Below are 25645 nucleotides of genomic sequence, written 5' to 3'. Positions count from 1 at the left end.
TAGTTTACTATAGTGGAAAGTGAAGTAAACCTTTCACGACCCCAGGTACCATAAACATGGATAGGTGTGCTTGAAAGAGTGTCTCAAAAGCGATTTCTTCCTCTTCTGAAGTCTCATAACTGTCCTACGATCTTTTGGTAACTGGAGGCAACTAAAATTTTGGAATTTTTTCGCGGCCCCTATACACAACAACAAACGAGCTCACAGAGAAATGAGAGTATGTATGTGTTAGCTCTCTCGCTCTCTCCTCTTTTTGTCAATATTGTTTGTTTTGTTTATGCTTACCCAGTTTTGCTGAAAATGGCGTCGAAACAAGAAGCATGTCTGGAGCAGGGAGGATCTATTGCTGTCAAATTCCTTACATGTGTGCGTTACCGCAGATGGTGTTTGGTCCATGACGTTTGTATGGTTATGAACCAAACGGCTTATGATTGATTTCGAGCCATGAGACTCGCAACTCTATTTTTGCCTGCTGCAGTTGACAGAAACTCAAACCCAAAAACGCAGCGCAATTGTCGTTTGTATTGTTTTGATCCCGATAATGCAAATATCTGCTTTTTAGCGTAAATAAAGCAAACTAAGAAACTTTTCGGAAGCTACTTATACAGACAAGAGCGGCAAATCGGTAAGAAAAAAGTAGCAAGAGCGGCATTGAAAACTATTGTAACCTGCCTGCCCCTTCACATGTGAGTTTCACAATTCCTTACCGGTAGATCCCCCCTAGTCGGGAGCGCGTTGTAAATTTCTACAAACTGCCACAGAGAAAAAAATTCCAAAATTTTAGTTGCCACCCGTTAGGATTTGACTTCATGCCATTGTGCAAAGGCCGTGCTGGAGTGCCATAAGACAAATAATGTTGATTTCGTGCCGAAAGATCATAACCCCTCAAATACCGGTGCTGCGGCCAATCGAGAAATACAAGGCACTTATGAAGCAGAATCTTCTGAAACATCCTAGAGTAATCAAAACAGTTGAAGAAATGAAGAAAGTATGGGTAAAAATGCAAACCATATCGATTTTGAGGTTGTGCAAAGTCTCATGGATGGGGAGGCGAAATTTAAAATTAAAAACGCTAGAACTAAGTTTAATTCTTTCATTTGATGACCTAAAAGTTTGATGACAATCGGATAAAAACTCGAATTTTGCGAATTAATTTTGTGTGTTGCAATTTTACGTGGACATCCTTTATTCCTAAATTTAGGGAAGAGATCAAAGCTACCACAGTACCTATATGAAGAACTAAGTAAACAAATGTTTTTAACACCGACAGCTAAAACTCCAGTGAAAATATATTTTAGGCTGAACAAATCCAGGACAATTCCAAAAATTTTTACTGTACTATATATCTTGTTGAAAACAAATGATAATAAATTTCAAATAACTCTAACGTATAGAAGTGAATGAATATACCTAACATTATGCAGTTATTAGAATGTTTCATTGATAAATGGTATTGTAATTTGAGAAACGCTCAAACCTGTCCACCACTTTCAGGTTCATCGTCACGAAAATGTCGCATACAAGCTGATTACATTCATCTGACCTCGTAATACCAATCAACCGGCAGAGAAAAACCCTTTCACGCAGCAACGATGAAAGTCGACCGGTTCTCGATAACTCGCCTGAGCAATCAAATTCTGGGAAATCGCAACAACAGCAACAGTCAACGGCACACGGCTACTTTCACCATCAGCGACAACGATGCGACGACAAACGCAACAAATGGCACAACGGTGGACATTGATAACCATACCGTGTCAACGGTTAGTTCTGCGTCCGATGGAAAACGACCGAGCTTTGGCTACCTGACCAGGTAATTTAGAACCAAAAGCACTGTAACCGTCGTACACTTCGATCCCTTAATAATGTTTCGGAACAGACACACAACATTTTGTTTATCGCCCCACTACATATTAATTATTTTGGTTGATAGATATTTTGCTTCGGACTTGCGGTCTTCATCAATGTCTCCCAGTTAAAGGAGAAATACGAAAAAAATCGTCTTGCTTAATTTACCACTACTACAACATTAAACAAAGAAACATTAGAAAAGGGCAGCTTTTGTAGAATGTTTACTAAATACCTAGTACTCTATTAGAATGAGCTGAAAGCTACTTAACTTCCAGTGGTAAATATGCAGAAGTAATATCGGATTAGGCCTGACACTTCTTACAGCAGCACAATGGCACCCGTCGCGACATGTCGTTTCACAAATGCACGGCGCATTGAAGAATGCGCTGTACACGCAAGGTTACGCATTTTCTATGTTAAGTGCATTTGCATCACGTAACGAGCATCGAAACACCTAATTTAATTTGCTTATATATTGCCTGCAGGCATTTATGGATCGCAATCACGCAAGATTTGCCCGTACAGATATTGCAACTGCAATATCTGGCTTTTTGAAACAGGAAAAAACGCCCAATTCAAGCTTAGATAACATGCATTGGCATTTATGACAGATTATCGAATAATTTAACTTGCAAAATTTCTATAATCTAATCATATTACGGTATGCTACCGTTTGAATGCAAGTAACCAAAGAGCATTACCACTCGCAGTAAATCAACCTTTTATTGGCATTTTAACTACACGTTGCTGCACGTAGCTATATTAGCTTTTTGACTTCAAAGCTATTGTAAATTGGCGTCTAACATTCTATTCGAATTCTTCTTTTCATTAGTCAGTACTGTCAGATCTTTGTGAGTGTTAGCAGTTAATTTAATTAATAGCATTTAAGATGCCTTAAATGCTTAATAGCTTGCAGTTGCATTGCAATGGTAATTCTTATTGATTATCAGAGAATGTTACTATCCTGTGAGTAGCTAGCCAATCGTCGATGCTTGCAGTTGAACCACAGTGATAAGGAATCACGAGGACTTCAACATTATCTAAACTGATCGGGAGTGTGACGATGGATGCCGATGAATCACTACAAGATTCGTAACAATGATAAAAACAAACGCTCGTAATTATTAAACCGATAAACCTTTTTTCATAGCTAAAAAACTCTAAATTTACTAACAATTACGGTTTGCTACCGATAAAGTTCCGGGATGTACAGTTTACTGCACAATCGTATCAAAGCTAATGATATCAATCATTCCATAGTACTGGACAAATATCAGATCATGCTATTAATAGTTATTATGTTATGACGAATACAATCCATTTGATTGCATCTTTGTATATCTCTGATTCAATAGTATATTCAACACAGCCAATATTTAGTAGGGTGATTGATCATGGTTCGCACCATTCTCATCGTTTTTCATGGTAGAGTAACGAACCTATTTTGGACTCCGTCTACAGCTGTACATAATTTGAACATTATTTGCTGTTTGAACTGTTTCCCCAGCAAGCACCAACTCGTATATCAATGTACGAAAATTATCGTAATATCTCCTAACCAATTCGAAATCGTAACTAAAGCTGCTAAAGTTGATTTTCTATCGTATATAATGATAATAACTGACATACTACGATTTTTGGCACAAAATCGTATAGTAGTACGGAGCGACTCGCACTTAATCGAATATTATCGTATATAAATACTTATATAGTCGTAACGCGCAAAATGATTCGCAATCACGTATATCGCCTCCAAAATAGTACGGATGTCAAATACGATTTATTAGCATGTATATCTGTACGTAATGCTGATTTTTATCTTTTTTTATACAGGATTACAGTCGATATAGCACCGATAAAAGGAAACCAGCTAATGTCGCTGTATCAGGTCGAATTACTTTCATGTTAGCACAATTCCGAATGCAGGAAAAAAATCGCAGCTTCTAATTAGGTCGTTCTAAACACCGATGTTTGACGAAACAAAATCAGCAAGGAACCTATAGCGCTACCGCTTTACCACGTTCCACTGAAATTATTGTATTGTAGTCAAAACAAACACCTGATTTACATAAGTTCGAAACTCCCTGAGCCTGAATGTCTGTACTTCGTGCTAAGGGTTCTAAGGTGTGTTATAATTAGCATAATTCACATACTCTTCAATGACGTAAATTAGTTACTGAAATTAGTGAAAAACGCACCTTATGCGACGCAATATACCTGTGTATGAGAATGCTCAACAGCAGCAATCCAGTTCTATAGCACAAATTAACTTACATCAATAGATGCACTAAACTGTATCGATGCGCATTTACCTAATTCTCTCGGCTTGACCACTCACAGGTCTCAATCTCAACTTTATAAAAAGCTGCGATATTAGGTATTGCTTCTCTCGTTCTTTCTTATCACAGTGATTGTTATCCAACGTGCACTAATCAGTACACCTATGTATTTGAATAAAAAGGGAAATCTACAATCGTATCGCGATCAGAACACTTTCAGCAATTCCACGGGCAATTTTCGATTTCATCCGATGGGAAACTTTCGTTGGGACAAGACATTGTTTCAGTATAGGGTATAAAAAAAGAAAATCAGTTGATTCAATTGATTGTGAAACTAGCAAAATGAGGCAGTTTAATACTTGGCTTTATAGAATTAGCATGCTAAATAAAAAACTTACTCGCAAGAAAAGTGCAACGACGACGCAGACGACGGACGTTGGAACGGTGGTGTGCAGTATAACTAGGTACGGAACTAGTTCCAGAATTCGTACCATGACGGTTAACAAAAATGGAAAAAAAATAGTTGATGTGATTTCATTCAAAAGTGTACAGTGCACAATCAATAACCGAAACAATTACAAAGAACCGCATGCATTATAATAAAAAAACGATAAAAATGCGAAAAGCAATTGTACTACAGCGGTTTCTGTGTGATTTCAGGGAACCGTTACCCCGATTGGAATACTATCGCACATCGAAACGGGCCATTAAACGACCATCGTTAGGTGAACTGCACGGAGACCTTGACAGAAAACCGGTAAGTTAATTTACCTAGATATTCAATTGTGGTTTGTGTTTGTAATCATAACTTAGAAAAACGGAAAAATCAATTTAAATATTGCAACGCGGTGCTAGGGAGCTACCAAACCTTAGAACTTCGAGCTTCGTATAGATTTAAAGGTATCTATAGGACATCGTTAAAGAACGTCGGACTAGGACTACATTTGATTGAGAAACAAAAAAATCCCAGAACAGAACTCTCCAATTGTTTTCAACCAGCAGTTCCGTAGGTTGCATGTTATAAACGTTAGTTTAATTCAATTGTTTTGTTTCAATAACATTTTTTTGTTAACTGGATAATAAGCGTCAAAAATCAGCTGTTTCAGCGTGATACGCTTAGAAAATTAGCAACTGACTGTATACTAAAACCGTGCTGTATGGCAGCGGCAGAATGAGTCACACCGGTCCTAGCCTGCAATGTTATTATCATAACATTCAAATGAGGCATGTCTAACGTAGTTATTGTAATGGCAATTGTTGTACGGAACAAACAATGACTTTTGTATTGACCTTGTAATATATTTTTACCTATAAAAATGCATTTATGTTTGTTTGTATGTTCCTTATAGACTCGGAAACTACAGAACCGATCGACGTGAAAATTTATATGGACCGGTGAAGGTTCTCACCCCTTTAAGAGACGGGGGGCTCCCATAGAAATGAAATAGAAATTTCCTCATAACTCGTGAACTAATCAAGGAAATGAAACTAAATTTGGCATGTGGAGGTTTTTGGAGGCAGGAATTTTTTCTATGGTGTATTGGGACGCCTCTCCCCTCTAAGAAGGGGGGCTCCCATACAAATAAAATACAAATTTCCTCATAATTCAAGAACTAATCAAGCAAATGGAACCAAATTTGGCATGTGGTGGTTTTTGGAAGCAGAATTTTTTCTATGGTGAATTAGGACCCTTTCCTTTTTTAGGAAGGGGGGCTCCCATAAAATGAAATACAAATTTCATAATAACTCGAGAACTAATCAAGTAATTGAAACCAAATTTGGCATGTGGAGTTCCGGGTATCAGTTATCAGCATCTTTGGCTCGAGCAGCACGTTCCTCACAATCATGTGGAAGATTTGTTCCAGGAGACAGGATTTTTTTCGATGGTGGTTTGATATCCCTCCATCCTCTGAGAAGGGGGGGGGGCTCTTATACAAATGAAAACAAGTTTTAAAGCCGCCTACAAGGTACTCTCCTAGATCCTGTTACGCCGGTTGTCACCGATAACACAAAGTTTCGTAGGGAATTATCAGGCGGATTTCATGGGGGCTCGCGCAACTGCGGACCAAATTTTTACTATCCGACAGATCTTGCAGAAATATCGAGAGTACAACGTGCCCACGCATCACATCTTTATTGATTTCAAAGCAGTATACGATACAGTCGATCGAGACAAGCTGTGGCAGATAATGCACTAAAACGGTTTTCCGGACAAACTGACGCAACTGATCAGAGCTTCATTGGATCGAGTGATGTGTTTCGTATGCATCTCTGGGACACTCTCGAGTCCCTTCGAGACGGGGCGAGGGTTGAGACAAGGTGACGGTTTATCCTGCATGCTGTTCAACATCGCTCTTGAGGGGGTGATCCGACGAGCGGGCATCGAAACGAGAGGCACGATTTTTACCAAGGGAACTTCTAGGCTTTGCAGATGACTTCAATATCATAGCCAGGAACTTTGCGACGGCGGAGGCAATCTACGCCAGACTGAAAGCGGAGAATTGGGCTTAAAATGAATGCCCTTAGCCCTTCGTAAAACGCAACGATCAGGAAGCATACGCCGCCTCACGAAGCTAACAATGTACAAACTCCTTATTAGACCGGTAGTTCTTTATGGACTTGAAGCTGTGATGCTGCTCACGGAGGACATACGCGCCCTTGCCGTGTTCGACCAAACAGTGCTGCGGACGATATTTGGCGGAATACAAACTGAAAGCGGAGAGTGGCGGAGGCGTATGAATCTCGAGCTACAGGCACTGCTTGGAGAGACTCCCGTCGTACATCTAGCGAAAGTTAGCAGGCTACGGTGGGCCGGACACGTCGTAAGGATGCCGGACGACAGTGCAACGAAAATAGTTCTCTTCAACAACCCCAACGGGACCAAGAACAGGGGGCCCAACGTGCACGATGGCTCAACCAGGTCGAAAACGATTTACGACTTCTGAAACGACTAGGAAATTGGCGACGAGAGGCCCAAGACCGAGTTGAATGGAAACGAGTACTTGAAACAGCACGAGCCACCCCGACTCTATGCTGAAGAAGAAGAAGAAGAAGTAAATACGGATCGGAATATTCGTCATCGACTTAGCCAATGAGACATGGACGATTGAAAAATGTTGATAAAGTGAAAGTGTGGAGATAGTGAAAGAAAGTTCGCTGCAAAAGGAAACCAGAAAGTGGCGGATGCGTCCACAAGTTATAGACACTGCGTGGAGAGATTCCCATAGTACATTTATCAGCCAATATGCCCCGTATTCATCTAAAAATAATCTAATCGCTTTAGTTTAGTCTGATTATATCTTGCTTTTAAGGGGAAAACCTACTCTGGAAAGTCAAAAAACAATAGATTTTCGTGATTTTTTTCGGAAATTGCAAGTAATATTGAGTACGCAAGTGTAATATGGCAACCATTCTACGAAGTGCACAAAAAGCGAATTGAGCGAATCCAAAAGAAATTTATTCGCTATGCCCTGCGGAATTTAGGATGGACCGGAGAGATGCCTAACTATAAATCGTTATGCTTATTGGTTGGAACGGAAAGTTTGGAGAGCAGAAGGCGTACGACAGATGCTCTGTTCTTAAAGGACATACTCGCCGGCAGGTATAATTCGCCATATTTATTAAGCCAAGTGACCGCGAATGATGGACGTTCGTCGTTAAGAAGTGTTAGACCATTTCGTTTGACAAATAGAGTTCAAAATTACGCCAGAAATGAGCCAATGTATAGAATGATGACCACATTTAACAATCATCGTGACATTATAAATGTTGACTTGACCAAGAAGCAAATTAGAGATAATCTGAGAATATTTTATGTAAATTATTTGTAATTAGTAGGTAATAACTATGTAACATTTTTTTTTTAATATCGATAATGGGCAGAGCCTAACATCAGTCAAACAAATAAATATGACAAAACAAAACAAAAAAATATGACAAATATGACAATATTACATACAAAGTTGGAGTATTTTGGTTATTGCTTAAGGCATGATGCTGGACGCGTGGATACTCTCTAGAGTTCCAGTTCAGTTTCTTGCTGCTGGTAAGTGCCGGGAACCATCGAAGAACGGATTTCACTGCTAATTTTGAGGCTTTAGGTCAATACCTAAATTGTTACTTCGAAAATTTACGAAAATTGCAACAATTTTTTTAAAGGGGGTGTTTTGCCTTACTAAAACACATGTTCGTCGCATTGAGTATGTAGCGTAATGTATTGAGTTGTAACGTCAGCATCTTTAACTCTTCCAACAGTATTTTCAAAGCTAATTTTTTTCGAGAAACCAGGCGATTTACAAACTACTGAAAAGTGTTCATATAATGGTTTAAAAAGTTTAAACTTCCAGTGTTGTCATCTAAAATTGAATTTATTACTTTTCGTTAAGCATCAAACCTTATTGCTCAAAATTTCACCCTTTAAAATGTTCACTTTCAGGAATCCAAAGTAGAGGACGACAAACCGGACGTGCACGGTCACGGCATCAAGCTAGGATGGATCGAAGGCGTGCTGATACCATGTCTGCTCAACATTTGGGGCGTGATGCTATTTTTGCGTCTCAGTTGGGTAGTGTCACAGGCCGGAATAATAGAATCGTTGGTCATCATCGTAATCTCGTACTTGGTATGCGTTATAACGGCGCTATCCCTATCGGCCATCTGTACCAACGGCCAAGTGAAAGGTGGTGGTATCTACTATCTGATTTCGAGATCACTCGGGCCGGAATTCGGTGCATCCGTGGGCATCGTGTTTGCATTCGCAAACTCCGTGGCAGCCTCGTTGAACACAATCGGTTTCTGTAATTCCCTGAATGATTTGCTAAGTATGTTGCTCCAACGTTTTCAATATGTGTACGATAATATTTTCGCAACTCTAATTACGTATTTACAGAAACGTTCGACGCAAAGATAATAGATGGCGGTGTTAATGATGTCCGAATCGTCGGTACAGTGGCTATCATAATCATGGTCATCATTTGCGCTGTTGGAATGGAATGGGAAGCAAAGGCACAGAACTTCCTTATAGTGACAATTGTAGTCGCAATTTTTAACTTCTTGATAGGCGTGCTAGTTGGACCGACTAGTGATGAAAAGATCTCACAAGGCTTTATAGGCTTTTCGAAAGAAGTCTTCGCGGAAAATCTACAATCGGATTATCGGTGGAGTGAGAATTCGGATCACACATTCTTTACTGTTTTCGCAATTTTTTTCCCAAGCGTGACCGGAGTTCAAGCAGGAGCGAACATATGTGGCGATTTAAAAGATCCTGCTACGGCTATTCCAAAAGGAACGCTGCTAGCACTGCTCATCTCAGCTATATCTTACGTATTATTTGTATTTTTCGCTGGAGGTGCAGCCCTGCGTGATGCATCCGGTAATATAACCGATTATGTAAATGGGACATTTCCATCCTGCGCAGCAGAAGGAATTGTAATGTATTTGCTGCGTACTGTTGTAGGCAATTTTTAACCATTGATTTTATTTTACAGAACTGCGCTTATGGGTTACACAATGATTACACGGTGATGCAGCTGATGTCCCTCTCCAGCTATATCATCTATGCTGGATGCTTTGCTGCAACTCTCAGTACCGCGTTGACTAATCTCCTCTCGGTTCCAAGAATAATCCAGGCTCTTGGAATCGACCGCATCTATCCGGGTCTAATCTTCTTCTCAAAAGGTTATGGAAAACACGGAGAGCCCTACCGAGGCTACGTGTTAGTTTTGCTGATATCTGTCCTTTTTGTGCTGATAGCAGACATCAACGCCATCGCACCTCTGATTTCCAACTTTTATTTAGCATCATATGCGTTGATCAATTTCTGTACTTTCCACGCAGCTATCGTCAAGCCATTGGGATGGCGACCAACTTTCAGATTCTATAATCCCTGGTTAAGCTTAGTCGGATCAGTAGGATGCATTGCTATTATGTTTAAGCTAGACTATACGTTCACAGCTGTTACGATAGTGGTTATATTCATATTATACTTAGTCGTTGTTTATCGAAAGCCGGATGTTAACTGGGGTTCTAGTACCCAGCAGCAAACATACAAAAGTGCACTCTCATCAACGCTTAAGCTTCAAACCATCGGCGATCATGTTAAAAACTATCATCCTTCGGTGCTCGTTTTGGCGGGAAATCCCATGAATCGTCCTCCTCTGATAGACATGGCAAACCTTATCACCAAGAACCACTCGCTAATGATAGTAGGAGATATCATCGAAGAACGACTGTCCTATCGTAAACGACAAGAGCAAAACTCGAAGTACACAAAGTTTTTGGAAATCCGGAAAATCCGCGGCTTCTACCAGCCAATCGATGGTCTATCGTTTGAAGATGGTGTGCACGCTTTGATTCAGACCTCTGGAGTGGGTAAATTGTCTCCAAATATCGTAATGATGGGCTTCAAATCGGATTGGATGACATGTCCAGTGAAAAATCTACTGAAGTACTACAACGTTTTACAGTAAGCATATTATTATTGAACAAATTCAATGTTAATAATTTTACTAATCTATTCAACAGTGATGCATTTGATTGCCGTATGGCTATTTCGATACTTCGACTACCAAATGGATTAGATTTTTCGCATCTGAATACGGAAATTGTGTCTACTCCTAGCAACGATCCGAATACCGGTGGCCATCCAAATCATCACACCATATCGACGATTGCCGCTGAAGGGCTGAAGCCACCGACAAAACTAATGCATGTTGATTCCAATCTAAATCTTGATTCACTAGCAGGAAGTAATCACACGACTTTAACAATACCTCAACCGAGTACGTCTTTCATAAAATTTGCCTAATAAGATTATCGTAATTTATGCAACTATATTTCAGCCCCCTTATCGAATAGGAGAGACCTTCTGGCAACGCGTGACAGTATAATCTACTCAACTCGCGGGGGCTCATTTGTTGACAAAGAGATCCTCGATCGGATGGGTGTTTTCCAGAAGAAACAACCAAAGGGTACGATCGACGTCTGGTGGCTGTACGATGATGGTGGCCTCACCATGCTGGTCCCTTATATCATATCGATGAGATCGAAATGGGCGCATTGTAAAATTCGGGTATTTGCTTTAACCAACCAACAGATGGAGTTAGAGGTGGAAGAAAGAAAGTAAGTTTAATTGGATTTTTTAAACTACACAAAAATAAAATCTTTCCACTTTCAACAGCATGGCAAATCTCCTCATGAAGCTGCGGATTAACTACTCCTCGTTGACGATGCTTCAGGGCGTTATGGACGCTCCGCAGCAGGAAACCGTCGACATGCATGAGCGATTGCTGAAGAATTTTCACAAAAACGATGGCACCGAAATACCGATCAGTGACACAGAACAACTAGCACTGCAGGAGAAAACAAACAGACAGCTTCGATTACGTGAAATGCTAATCGAACATTCCAACAGTGCCAATCTGATCGTCATGTCCATGCCTATGCCTAGATTGGTAAAACTATAATAACTTCTTTAATGCCTCATTTTTCTCTTCAATTAACCACTACATTTGTATTACAGGGAACCGTTTCAGCGCCACTGTACATGTCTTGGCTGGAAATGCTCACAAAGGACATGCCGCCGTTTATGCTAGTTCGGGGTAATCAAACATCAGTCCTCACGTTCTACTCCTGAGGTGGTAGTAGTCCGGCAGTTTGCGGTTTTAAATTATTAAGATTAATATGTAGTGTAAAATAAGCTCACCTGACCAAGCGAGGCTCGAATCTTCAATGGTAGAGTAATGGGTGAGTAATTATTACAAGTTTAGGTGGGAGCAGTACCAGTCATAGCAAATGCGCCCACCCTACTGATACTGTACATAATGCGCTATGCCATTTTCACCGTTTTTTTCTAGGCAAGAAACACTTTAGAATATTTGTTTCGTATGAATCCGAAGACTAGAACCAAAATTAATGCTATTTAAAAAAGATTCAAAACTGACTAACAACAGTATTGGTCGGAAGGATAGTTACGACTCTAGTAGTATGTATTTAGCAAATCTTAATATTTATAGTAAATATTGTACGTACTTTTAATAAATTATAATTATAATCAATAATATATTATTACAATATTATTATTAGAAAAATGCGTTGTAGATATAAAGTACAATTGAGAATTGCAATAATACAAAGACGATGTAACAGATTGCCCAGAGATTGTTTAACATGACGAGAGAGTTCCCTGATACGTTCTTCTTAATTGTAACTCAATACATGATACTTAACGAAACAGTATTTAAAGAATATAAGGCCTTCTATTTTTCAAGAAACCCCCAAAGGAAATTTTCCGACTATCTCGGACTTAGATTTCTCATTTACAAGCATACCACAAAAATATCTGAAAAAAGTATTTCACGAGACTTTTCACGGTTAAAAATCCCAAAGAAAAATCGTAAGAATTAAATTACGAAAGATTTTCGAAATCGAAAGATTTTATTTACGCAAGGGGAGGATGTGGCATCTTCACATTTATACTACATTGAAAGGTTTGCCAGAAGTGTGTAAGAGGGAATGTTAACACAATATTTAGGGGGTCAGACAGCAGTGAGATGCTGCGAAGCTGACGATAAGGCGGTACCGGTTAATGGTGGTAAATACGGTTTGCCTCACCATACAACCCGGAAAGGAACGGTTTAGCTGAACTGTTCCATTGGTGAGCAGGCACGATATCGTAAGTTTTCATGTTCGGGACAAAAGTTATGGTCAATGTTCCGAAAGTGCGAAAGAAGAAAAGAGATTTCAAGCCCGGGGCTGCAGTATTCGTCGGATATACAGCAGAGACTAAGGGATTATTTTTTTTGTTAGGGGGGACTTAGACTACTTTGTCCATTGAATTGAACTTTTGTAGTAAGACTAAGGGATACCGAGTCTACAATCCACAAACGAAAAAAGTTTTCGTAAGCCGAGACTTTGTATTCCTGAGTGAGAAGGAAAGCGGACAAGAGAATCTAGAACCGATTGAGCAAAAAGTGATGCAGTTTCCAGTAGCAAAACATGATGTTGCTGACGGGGTGCATTCCAATTCGGCAGAAGTCGATGTGACTGACCATGATGAAATTCGTGCGAATCCTAAGGGCAACGTATGTGCACTCAAAACAGAAACATCATCATCTGCACTCCCTCCACAACCAGAATACCAGCTTGAAGCGAAAACGTGCGGTGGACGGGAGCGCCGGATTTCGAACAAGTTGGTTTTGAAATGAGTTTTAGTACCACTTTTCAAAAGACTTTCATGTCTAAGGTGCAAACGAAAAGCGAATCTGCTACGTACCGCGAGACGATGCAGAGCGACGATCAAATCGTTGGATGACAACGAACCATTTCAAAACGAAGGTATACGGATTGCTGAATATATTCTTCTTCTTACTCTTCTTCTTCTTACTCTTACTCTTCTTCTTCTTCTTCTTTTTCTTTTTCTTCTTCTTCTTCTTCAGCATAGAGCCAGGGAGGCTCGTGCTGTTTCAAGCACTCGTCTCCATTCAACTCGGTCTTAGGCCTCTCGTCGCCCATTTCCTAGTCGTCTCAGAAGTCGCAAATCGCTTTCGACCTTTTCGAGCCATCGTGCACTTTGGGCCCCCTGTTCCTGGTGCCGGTGGGGTTGTTGAAGAGGACTATTTTCGTCGCACTGTCGTCCGGTATCCTTACGGTATCCGCCAAATATCGTCCGCAGCACTTTCCGCTCGAACACGGCAAGGGCGCATATGTCCTCTGTGAGCAGCATCACGGCTTACAGTCCATAAAGAACTACCGGTCTTATAAGGGTTTTGTACATTGTTAGCTTCGTGCGGCGGCGTATGCTTTCTGATCGTAGCGTTTTACGAAGGGCAAAGTAGGCCCGATTTCCCGCTTGGATCTCCTTACTAGTGTTGTTGTCCGCGGTCACCAGTGATCCCAAATAAACGAACTCCTCTATCACTTCTAATTCGTCGCCGTCAACGGTTATCGTTCGTGGGAGACGCACGTTTGTTTCCTTTGAGCCTCTTCCTTTCATGTCATGTCATGTCATGTTTCATGTCATTTGGTCTTCGACGTATTTATTTTTAGCCCAATTCTCCTAGACTCCGCTTTCAGTCTGGCGTAGATTGCCTCCGCCGTCGCAAAGTCCCTGGTTATGATATCGAAGTCATCCGCAAAGCCTAGAAGTTGGCTACCCTTGGTAAAAATCGTGCCTCTCGTTTCGATGCCCGCTCGCCGGATCACCCCCTCAAGAGTGATGTTGAACAGCATGCAGGATAAGCCGTCACCTTGTCTCAACCCTCGCCGCGTCTCAAAGGGACGCGAGAATGTCCCAGAGATGCGTACGAAACACATCACTCGATCCAATGTAGCTATGATCAGTCGCGTCAGTGGTGTTCGTGCATTATCTGCCATAGCTTGTCGCGATCGACTGTATCGTATGCTGCTTTGAAATCAATAAAGATGTGATGCGTGGGCACGTTGTACTCCCGACATTTCTGCAAGAACTGTCGGATAGTAAAAATTTGGTTCGTAGTTGCCGTAGTTGCGCGAGCCCCCGTGAAACCCGCCTGATAATTCCCTAGCAAACCTTGTGCTATCGGTGACAACCGGCGTAACAGAATCTGGGAGAATACCTTGTAGGCGGCGTTTACCAGCGTAATACCACGATAGTTGCAGCAGTCTAGCCGATCATTTCGTTCCGCCTCCTTTTACGACTTCGCCATTGAGGTGTTCATCAAAGAACTGCTTCCATCTGTCGACCGTCTCGCGCTCGTTTGTGATTAGATTCCCTCTCTCGTCCCTATACATGTCAGGTTTCGGTGTGTAGCCCTTCCGAGGTGGGTTCACCTTTTCATAAAACTTCCGCGTGTCATTAGCTCGGAATAGTTGTTCTAATTCTGCACGATCTCTGTCCTCCTTTTGGCGCTTTTTCCTTCTCAGGATCGTGGTCAACTGATCACTAGCTCGTCGGTATTTGACCAGGTTCTCTTAGTACTTAGACCAGTACTTAGTACGCTGAAGATATGCAAAGCCCGATTTGTCATTGAGAACTATCAGCAGGGCGAAAGGCGTAGATGCGCCTATGGTAAGCGATGGCTCGTTATCTGATGGTGTTGACGATCAACCTTGGATTTGGAGGTGCACTAGCTGGATGCAGTTACTGCGTTTCTTCCAGGTGACCTATTTGACGAGTAAATCTATATTGAGCAGCCTTTGCTGCAGGTTTTGCTACATACGATGGGAAAGGGGATGGGATGGGAAAGCAAGCAAGTCGCATATCGAACACCAAACTTGACGAAAAGCAGCTGAAAATTGGCTTGGCGAGTACGAAACTGGATACGGGCAAATATATATATTTACTGATTAATAACAAGAAGATCATCACAGTTGCCGATTATGTCGTAGATCTTCTGATATTTTCGAACAACGAACAACTGGTCGTGAAGGTCAAGGAGCAAGTGATGGTGACATTTTTAATGAAAGATCGCGGCGCTCCGAAGCAGATGCTCGACATTCGTGTGACTCGCACGGAGGGGAAGATTATTATGCTGAACCAGGAAAGTTACACGGATGAATTAAGTAGAATCAATATATATATAGAATGCCAGTGTCGCTGCAGTGCTCGTGGTAAACATCATACATATATATTGATTCTACTATGAGTTACTGCAGCAGTTCGATATGACCGGCTGTAACACCGTGTTAACATCATTCGACCCGAATCAACGATTCACCAACAAGATGTGTCCGAAGCTCGTGGGCGGTTTGCAATTTCTCGCACAAGGGACCAGGTCAGATATATCGCATGCTGTCAGTACTGTAAGTTCCTTCCTCTAAGTTTTTTTTTGTTTAGATTATAGTCACTTTAAGGGGACATAAACCACTCAAACTTTTGAAAATTCCATTATTTTTTTATTTCAGATTTTGATTCTGCGGTCTTTTCCGCTTATTTTGATACTAATTTTGTAATGATCCGACCACGGGAAGTGGCCGAAAAACGATCATGCCCATAAGCATTGCAGTGCGGTGTGGAATAACCTCGACGGAATAAAACGCCGCTCCTCATGATTATCAAACTTTATGTACCTTTTTCTCAGAAACTACACAACTTATTGGGACAAACTTTTTTTTGGCGTAGGACTACGTCTTACGGCAAGTTTTGAGATAGGGGGTCATTCCAAAAAATCAAAACATGCGAGCGTCACGAAAAATGAAAGGTTTTGAGTGTTAATAGCTCAGCGGTTTTCTGATCGATTTACAATATTCTTACACCAATCGATCGGAAAATCTTCTAAGAATTGACCCAAATGAAGAAAAATATGGATTCTTGATGTTGAACTATTGAAAAATTGATAATAATGAACCTATGCTTTACCAGAATTCTCGCTTCGTGATTGGTTGGAAGATTCTTTGCGGTGATCTAAACCTATACCAATTTGATATCTGTGATTGGGAAGTAAGCCAAAACAAGTGACAAAATTTCCTCATTTCAACAAGAATTCTTAGCACCGCGATTAAACCTAGACCATTTTGATGTCCTTGCTTGGGAAGTACGTCAGAAAGAGTGACAAAGCCCCATCGTACCAACAGATTTCTTACGAAAGTCCATTTTGATGTCTGTGTTAGGGAAGTGTGCCAGAAAAAATGACACAAATTTGTTGTCTCAACAAATCGCAAATTCTTTACTGCGAGACGATTAAACCTAGGCGAATTTGATATATGTGTTGGAAAAATGTGCTACAGCTGTAGTGTTCGGTTATAATAGGACTCTTTACGAATACGCATGCTTGCCGTTTCATTAGAAGTGTAGTGAAAAGATGTGCTGTTGATAAAATAGGATTGAATTGGTAAAATCCCTTCAACGTGAGGAACGATGGGTAATAAAACCAATCTTTAATTTCAATAAGGTAGCAGGAAAGTAATAGTTTGTGTTCTTGAATTTGATAAATTGTTTGTAAATGCACATAGAAATAACTCTGAAATCTTTTGAGAATTGAACGTATGCAATGTTACTACTTTGATAAATGTTACATATAACGCATGTAGCATGCATGCATATAGCATGTATACATGAAGAATCGAATGATTACAAGCATGAATACATGCTACTTTCACTACAAAGAGACTTACGTAGTCCTGCGTCACCTATATATGCGGTCGTGTCTTGTACACAACCTCTCTGATTTTTGTTTTGTTGGTAAGAACTCGGCAAAGACTTTTATAACTTTTGAGCTTTTTAAACGGAATATAGCTTGAAAAAAAAGAAAAAGAAGACAAAGTTTTATTCTTTTGGCCATCTTTCCTTCTTCTTTTTCGTTTTTCTCAAACTGTATTTCGTTTACAAAACTCAAAAGTTATAACAGTCTTCGTCCAGCTACCAACAAAACAAAAAAAGTTTGTTCCAATACGTTGTGTAGTTTCTGAGAAAAAGGTCCATACAGTTTGTAAATCGTGATTTTTCAGAAGCGGCGTTTTATTCCGAAGAGGTTGATCCACGCAGCACTGGAATGCAAACAACAAAACCCTTTTCCCCCTCTTTGACGTCCCGCTTCTTTTGTCTAAATGAATAAAATAAAGGCTGAGGGCCAATAGAGTTGGACTTCTTATTTTTTTTTTTTTTTTTTTTTTTTTGTGGGGTGTTGAGTTGGAGCTGTTTGGCAGCTTGATTTTCAAGGCTCAACCCAAAAGAATAATAAATTTTAGCTTCTATCTTGCAACAGTACTTCCAGACGGACTAGCCTATGTCGGCCGGTTGAACACTGGTTGGCCAGTACTGTCTTTGGATAGGTTTTCAAAATAAAACAAATTGACTGTAGTGCGATGTAGTTGTTCATGGTGGCTGAATATGAGTCTGAAGACGAGTGATAAAGTCAGATGAGTAGGTACGTCGCGTCGAACGTTTCTCCTTTCTTAACTAAGAAACAAGTCGGGAAGCAAATTTGAATTTGTTAATGCTTTATCGATTTTAAAATACTTTATAGGATTTTAGAATTTCTAAATCTTGTCTTTTTGAGTCTTTAGAGGTAATGTCACCCACTAAAATATTGTTTTACTAACATCATGCGCATATCTCCATCAACAGTGTACATACTTGATATGTGCATAATGGCAGTATATGCATTGCGTTGACGTGAATCTAAACTTTGTTCACTTAATACTTCTGAAAACTACTGAAAAGAAAACTCAATTGGTTGACAAATGTATTAATGAATTTTTGAGTTACTGTCGACCAATCTAACACCCGCTTCTAGGCAAGTTTTCATTTAATATGCAACTATGTTATGTTTTTCGCTGAAGAAATAATAATAAATTTAGTAATATTTAAACCTACTAGAAAACATTATAAATTTTGAATATCACTGGTTCGCATACCTTTATGTTGCCTTTTTCTTTGTTAGCTTTACCTGGATTCTCTGTAGCCCGTCACATCACCTGAATCAGTTATTGGTCCATATTATTGTTGTTATCATGTTGTTCCAGATTCTTTTCTTGTTCAGGTCGTGTTAGTTTGTCGACATTTACTTGGTCTTCCAGCGAAAACAAACTGAAAGAAGAAAAAAAGACGAAAACCCCTTGGGCAACTGCCCTGGATAGATTAAAATTCGCGATTCGGGCAAGCCAAGTCAAAGGTAATATCTTTGTGATTAACCTTACCAAAAGCCCTGAATCAATAGAAAATAGGTAGGGTAAATGATTTTGAAATGGACCTAGTCGAATTCTGATCTTGAATGGACCTATTTTTAAATAAGAATTTTAGGATATAATTATCAAGTCTTTGTACTGTATTTAGCTTTTATGTTTATCTTTAATCATTTCTGAACGTAAATATACTAAAATTAAATTAAAATTATATCCAAAACCACTTTATTGCCGCGTATTTAAAAGTAGCTGTTTTTCAGCGTTTTGGCAGTCACCATAGAGTATTTTCAAACTATTACTACCCGGAACCCTCCTGGTTTGAAATAAAACAATACTCTTAAAATGATGCTAAAATATGTGTAATTTCAATTTAGGTATTTAAAAGTTCAGTAAAACCAGTAAAATCTTCAAATTCCTTAAAAATCTTAACCCCCTTTTTTGATCTTGAATGGACCTAGTATTGATTTTAGAATGGACCTAGTTTTGCGCTCCGAGACATCACTGGCGGTAGCTATCATTGCCTACCACTAACGAACTCGTCGTTGTATATTCATTGAAACTGCTTGTTGTCATTATAGTATCTCCGTTTATAATTAATCTATAAGCACGGGATATTGAAAGTAGGCTTGATTTATAGCCTAAATAAAAACTTAATTATATTGATAAAACTAACTATCACTCATCCTTTTTCGTAGTTGCTTCATAGTGTTTGTACATTGTAGCCTCTAGTTTTGAAACTAAAAAGTCTTCCTAATTAGTTAGCTAACATATGTCATTTTATGCTTAAAACAATATAAACTTCTATTATAACTATTTATTCTCAGTATTATACAAAAATTTTAACCATCATTGATTAAAAGATAAGATGGATCAAAAGATAAGAGTGATACTAACTGCCTTCTGTTAAGGGGGCATAGTACCTTTTCAATTTTTTAAAACCTAAATTTTTTGATTGATTATTTCAAAAGATTAACATTTTGACCATATGTGTTTGAAGTCGTTTGAATGAATTCCAAATATTTGCAAAGTTACAGCTATTTGTACCGCGCATGTCTGGAGCGATTAAACAACGAGTAAAAACTTCTACGTCGTTTTTCTCGAAACCAGGTTTTGAAAGTCGGAACCATAAATATCTCAAGAACGGCTCAAGCAATTCTTATGATTCTTTTTTTGTTTGAAAGCCAACAAAATTATCTAGTGTTTGACCCATCCTTTTCTTGATATTGTAATTTTTGTATTTTTTAGAAATGTTTAAAGTCAATTTTTTCGCTTAAAAACCATACTTTTATGTATCAATGTCCGCCATTTTGTTATGTGTTCGGATTCTAAAACAGGATGGATCAAACACGAGATAATTAAATGTTCTTTCATGTCGTTTTGGAATTTTTCAATTCGGATAAGCCCCCAGCGCCAATCCATGGTACCGCAATTCATGGTTTTTTTGAACGACTATCTTCAAGGAGCCGTAGGGGCAAGGGGAAGAGGTTCCCTTATGAAAACAAAATTGCAAATATTAGTATAAAATGCAATGTTTCGAATGCAAAAAACCCGATTCAATTTGCCTTTCGCGTTATCGAGAAAAAATATTTGAAATTAAGCAAAAAATATGGTGTAAAAGGTACTATGTCCCTTAAAAAAGAGCTATTTTTGCGTCATTGGCATTTAGCACAAAACCTGTTACACTTAAATTTTTCAATTGGATTTTACGTATTTGTTTTAGCACAAAGCAAAAGTGTAATCTATATAATCTATATAAGTAATCTATATAAGTGGAGTAAAATTTTCCCAATTTGTTCGCCTTATGTAAAAAATATCCCAAATTATGCTAAACGAGACAATTCTTGTATCATTAAAAATAATGCTCAGAAGAATAAAACAAGTTATTTGAGAATACAATTCTGAAGATTTATATATAGCTTTGTTGTATAGGAAACTCTAATATTGGAACTTCGAATTGAGTTACGAAGCTAATATTCCAAACTCTATTTAAAGTGGTTATCCCTGTTTAACTATCTACAGGCAACATCGTAAAAATGGTTGGAATCATAAATTTTTTTCATGGACAAATAACGTCCTGTATTTTCCATATAAATAGCTTGTTGCTTTAAGTTTAAGTTTTGACAAAACTCAGATGAGAAATAGTTTAAACACGTTAATCAAGCCTATACCAAAGCTTCAAAACACCTTTAGCGCGCTGACCGAAAATCCTAAGGCCAATAAAATTCAACCAGATCCTGTAGTCACAAAATCAGACTCGTCTGAGTAAAAAGAAGCAGTCACTTCTGATGGTTAAGAACGCCAACTTCCTCACCCTTGTGAAACTTTGTGATGCCCAACCGTCCTACAAAATTACCCGGTTTGGCAATAAAATCATCTGTGCGTCAATGGAGGATTTAGAAATTAGGTAAAGGCCTGGATAATGATATGGTGCAAAAAATATAAAATTTGGATCAATGTCTGGACCGTTTTCGAACTGGATATGCCTAAAAAATTAATATTGTATTTGATAATTTTCTAAATAGTTTAGTTAAAATAATTATGAGGCTCAGAATAAAGTAAAATTAGGCCATTACAAATATTTTATAAAGTTTTTGTCCTTCCGGTGTTGGGACACTGAAGGGGGGGGGGGGGGGGGAACAAAGTAAATTTTTTAATCGAGCAAAAAACATGGGTTTTAAGCATTTTTATTTAAAGTTTAAGCGTGAAAACCAAATCTGTTCTTGCTTTTAATATATACGTTATTATTTTCCATGCAAAAATGTACGAAAAGAAGACAAAAACGAGAGAATTTTTTTTGAACGATTTTCGGAAACTCCGAATTCGAATTTCCATTTCTGTTTCGTGCTAGAATTGTTAGGTACACTCATTTTTCGAGTTTTTTAGGCTGTAGAGCCCACGGACAATTGAATTTACACTCATATCCTCCAAATTTTTTTTAGCCCCCCGATTTTTCAAGCCAATTTCCAAAGGGGGGGGGGGGGGGTGACAAAAACTTAAAAAATATTTTGCAAAGGCCTTATATTCCGCCGATAAGTAAGCAGGTTGACTTCACATCACCTTTTGGTCGATCGATTGACAGATAGATTAAAAATCAGTTTAGTAAAATATTCAAAATCATGCAACCGGACTAACGTTGTACTACGTCATCCGTGATAGTATCTTATACACAACCCCTCTGATTTTTTTCTTGGAGGATGTAAAGTTTTCTTTAAGCACCTCTCCCCTCTGACTTGTGACAAAATTAATACCTCCTTGTCCACCGAAATTGAGTGACCCTGAGATCTAAAATATTCAACTGTACCAGATATAAAATAGGAAGGTTCACCTATTTTCTATCTGGTACAGTTCTTCATCGACTATCATTTAAAATTAAAACCTAGTATCTAACCTTACCTTTAAACCTAGTAGAATTACCAAGTCTAATTTTTTCAAGCACCATTTACAGTATGATTTCGAATTTGACAACAAATGCGTGTCGCCTATGTTGCCACAATCGAAACCGTGGCAAAATCTAGACCATTTTTTAACTGAAAAAATTGCATATAAATGTGTCAAAAATTGAATAATTACCACTAATTAACGAATTTTTCACGATTGCAACGGTTTTATATTCAAAATGTTCGACAGGGGCTGTCGCAAACCTTTAGATACTTTGCAGTAAGACGTAGTCCTACGTCAGTAAAAGTCTGACCTTTCGAAATATGTAGTCACTAAATAAAAACTCGAACCCCACTGTACTTGATAAACTACGTTTAATACAAGTTATATTACATATTTTTAATGAATAATTTAAATTTTTGACATAATTTTTTATGACGTAGAAATCGTTTCAACCATATCTGAACAACAAATAATAATAAATTCCCAATATACAAATGTCACACACAGATACATACATAACGCATATCAAGTCACTGAAACATTGTTCAATTGTTGGGCTGACATAAAAACAAGACCCTCGGCGACTGTGACTGATTTCAAATTTTTCAACCGACTTTCATACGTTTCTAACAGAGTATAAGAAAGGTAAAAGCTGTTCAACCTTGTGTCCTATTAATAAATAACAGTAGTATAGTTGTACTATTAAAAAAAAATTCTTTGTTATTATTTTGTTCATTTACATGGAAGAAACTATGACAATCCAAATTTAGGTCCATTTCAAAATCAAAAATAGGTCCAATTCAAGATCATGTTGGGTCCATTCAAGATCAAAAAAAGGCTTTGGCAAAAAACGATATATTTAATAAAAGTTTCATCAATTATATATTTTTAAAGTACTGATAATGTAGAAAAAATGTGGTACTTTCCAACAAATAGTAACATCACCACATATTATTTATAAATGACGAGTAAATTGAGCAGGAGTGCGAGTGGTGGTGTTAAAAAGCGCTAAATAGGTCCATTCAAGATCAATTACCCTATATGTATATCAATTAAGATTCGTAAATCGAATCTTCGAACGTCTTGCTACCATTTTGAACGTTCTGCCAAATAAATTGATTCAAAAATACTTTTGGTAGGCTTCACCACATTTGGCATCACTAGTGTGCATCTTCCATTTGTGTAAAGATACAGACCAGCCCTGGGACCTGGTTGCAGTTAAGCAATCCTCAAGGTTATGCCATGCCCAGGGAGAGTTGGACTTCTTATTAATACAATACCAATTACAAAACACGGATAAGAATTGTAGCCCTCTACGACCACGAGACGTGTTTGTTTTATTTTTTTTTAATAAAAAATGTGCGGAGGTGGTTGAGGGAAGTGCGCGGAAAGCTTTTCGTCGGTGAGCCCAATTTCGGAAGCAGTTTTTTTGGCCCGAAACATATATTCGCTGCATTCTTCTTGCCAATCTGCTGAACATAATGAATATATTTTAATGAACAGAATTTTTGTTTCAAACGACAAACAGGTCTTTTGAAATTTCAGGATCAACGCCATTTCGCCTTAATTTTAACTTGTCTAGAAATGTGTTTAAATAAGTAATCTGAAGTCGATAAGTCGAAGATGGTTAGAATAAAATAAAAATAAAATCTCAAAAGAAAATCGGTATATTATTAAAAGGAATTTTATTTCCAAAATCTGTTAATAACTGCTACTACATTTAAGTTACATATATTGGAGATACATTAATCGTCAAGATTTTTAACGTGGCTTGATGCTGGAATTTGTGAACAATTACTTCAATATTGATGGAGAAATAGATAAAATACTAATAAAATGTGATTTGTAATGTTTTCATGGAGCACCGGCCTCTATTTCACTGGCCGGTACATCGGGTTCTTCATCATTGTAAATATTCTCCGCCATTTGCCAGACCTGCATTATATTGTCTTCCGAAACAGAACAAATGACCCACGGTTCATTTGGATTCCAGGAGAAATCGGAAATCTTTGCAGTGTGTCCTCCGTGAATAAACAGCAGCTCAGGCGGTCCATCTTCCGTATCTTCAGCACTCTGTTCTTCACCGATTTTCGACAAATCCCACACATGAAGCCGTCGATCAGTTCCTGATGATGCCAGAATAGTTTCGTTATGCGGGGACCATTGGACCTGGAAAATTTCGTCCTTGTGCGACTCGAAGGAATGCAGCTTCAGTTTCAGATTGCGCAAATCCCAGAGTGCAACGGTCTTATCAGCAGACCCAGTTGCCAGGATAAACTCTGAATACGGATTGAAACTAAGACAATTTACTTCAGCTGTGTGGGCATCTACCGTATGGGATGGTTTCGAAGTGTTGTTACAACGTGTATCCCAAATCATTAGCTTTTGATCATCGGCCACAGAGCCAAAAAGGGATTCATGCAGTAAATGCCATGCAACATCTTCAACGACAGCTGTATGTCCAGTAAAAATGTTTTTGGCATCAATAATCCTATGTTCTTTTGGAGTAGCGTTAATATCCCACAAACAAATTGTATGATCATCGCTAGCAGACAACAAATAGCCATTAAGATTTGGGTTCCATGACAAACCATAACCCTCTTTCTGATGTCCGCGTAGACGTAAATCGGGATGACATTCTCCACTGGGTTCTGGTTTACTAGGATGTTTAGTGTAATCGAAAACGAGAACATCGCTCGACGGTGTTTTCGTAGCAATCACACAAGGATTCTGAGGCATATACCTGGCTCTATTAACCTCGCCTTCATGATTAATCTTAATTTCAATTTCAATTTTTCCGGAAACGGATCCGAAACCACCAAACTCTCCTTTCTCGTTGTCATAATGACTGGCGTCGAATTGAGCATCTTCATTCGGCAGCTGCACACTAGCAATGAGCAGGTGGTTCTGTTCATCAGAAGTGTGTGTTCCAAGAATCAACCGATGCACGGAATAATCCTTTCCTTCCGGTTTAGTTACATCGGGTAACCATTGTGCGGTCAGTGATGGCCATTCCAAGGCGTGAGTCATTACCAGATCGTACAAAAAAGGAGTATTTTTCTTCCATATTTTGTACTCTTCATTAATGACGCGCTCCTCGACGGCATCATCAAACGCTTCAGCTAAGAAAATACGTTTCACAGAATATTCTAGTGGTAAACCTCAAAATATACAAGAAAATTACCTCCATCACCACGATCTCCCATTGTACGTATTGAATCTGTTTTTATTCGACAGAACTTTAAACCGCCAAATTACTCGCAGCCTGCAGAATTTCCGCTTGCGTCTGCTTCACTTTTCTAACCAAGCAGTCGTAGACACGCCACAGGCAACACGAAAATCTAAAACATTCAAAAGAAAACCACACTATTTTAATACCTTTACACGAATTCGATCGAGCCTAACATTTTAACTGTTTTTTCAAGCAATTTATCGATTAAGGTAAAGTTTGTAAGCAAAATATTACCAATTTCTCAAACAAGCTATCGCCGTACCTTCTATTCCGGCGCTTTTTTCTACAAACTCCAACTTTTAAA

General features: G+C 38.7%; 2 protein-coding genes across 3 annotated transcripts; one reads left to right on the top strand and one right to left on the bottom strand.

Moving 5' to 3' along the window:
* Positions 1 to 1592: 1592 nt before the first annotated feature.
* Positions 1593 to 11763, top strand: LOC128742903 (bumetanide-sensitive sodium-(potassium)-chloride cotransporter). The gene is made up of 9 exons (XM_053839398.1): positions 1593 to 1813; positions 4791 to 4887; positions 8566 to 8950; positions 9019 to 9545; positions 9617 to 10593; positions 10653 to 10909; positions 10970 to 11249; positions 11308 to 11581; positions 11650 to 11763. Exons 1-9 carry the CDS (start codon positions 1593 to 1595, stop codon positions 11761 to 11763), a joined length of 3132 nt encoding a protein of 1043 aa, XP_053695373.1.
* A 12050-nt stretch (positions 11764 to 23813) lies between these two features.
* LOC128742228 (chromatin assembly factor 1 p55 subunit) lies at positions 23814 to 25645 on the bottom strand. Of its 2 annotated transcripts, none has more exons than XM_053838515.1 (3): positions 25576 to 25645; positions 25294 to 25450; positions 23814 to 25231 (listed from the first exon to the last, which is right to left on the bottom strand). In XM_053838515.1, exons 2-3 carry the CDS (start codon positions 25313 to 25315, stop codon positions 23964 to 23966), a joined length of 1290 nt encoding a protein of 429 aa, XP_053694490.1. In that variant the 5' UTR covers positions 25316 to 25450; positions 25576 to 25645; the 3' UTR covers positions 23814 to 23963. The 2 variants fall into 2 exon arrangements, with proteins under 2 accessions (XP_053694490.1, XP_053694491.1); XM_053838516.1 differs by having other exon boundaries at positions 25604 to 25634.

The sequence above is a fragment of the Sabethes cyaneus genome, chromosome 3 (genome assembly GCF_943734655.1).
Source record: "Sabethes cyaneus chromosome 3, idSabCyanKW18_F2, whole genome shotgun sequence".
In the NCBI taxonomy this organism is placed as follows: domain Eukaryota; kingdom Metazoa; phylum Arthropoda; class Insecta; order Diptera; family Culicidae; genus Sabethes; species Sabethes cyaneus.
The sequence above is the reverse complement of the archived record's forward strand: the minus strand, read 5'-3'. Positions and strand labels throughout refer to the sequence as shown.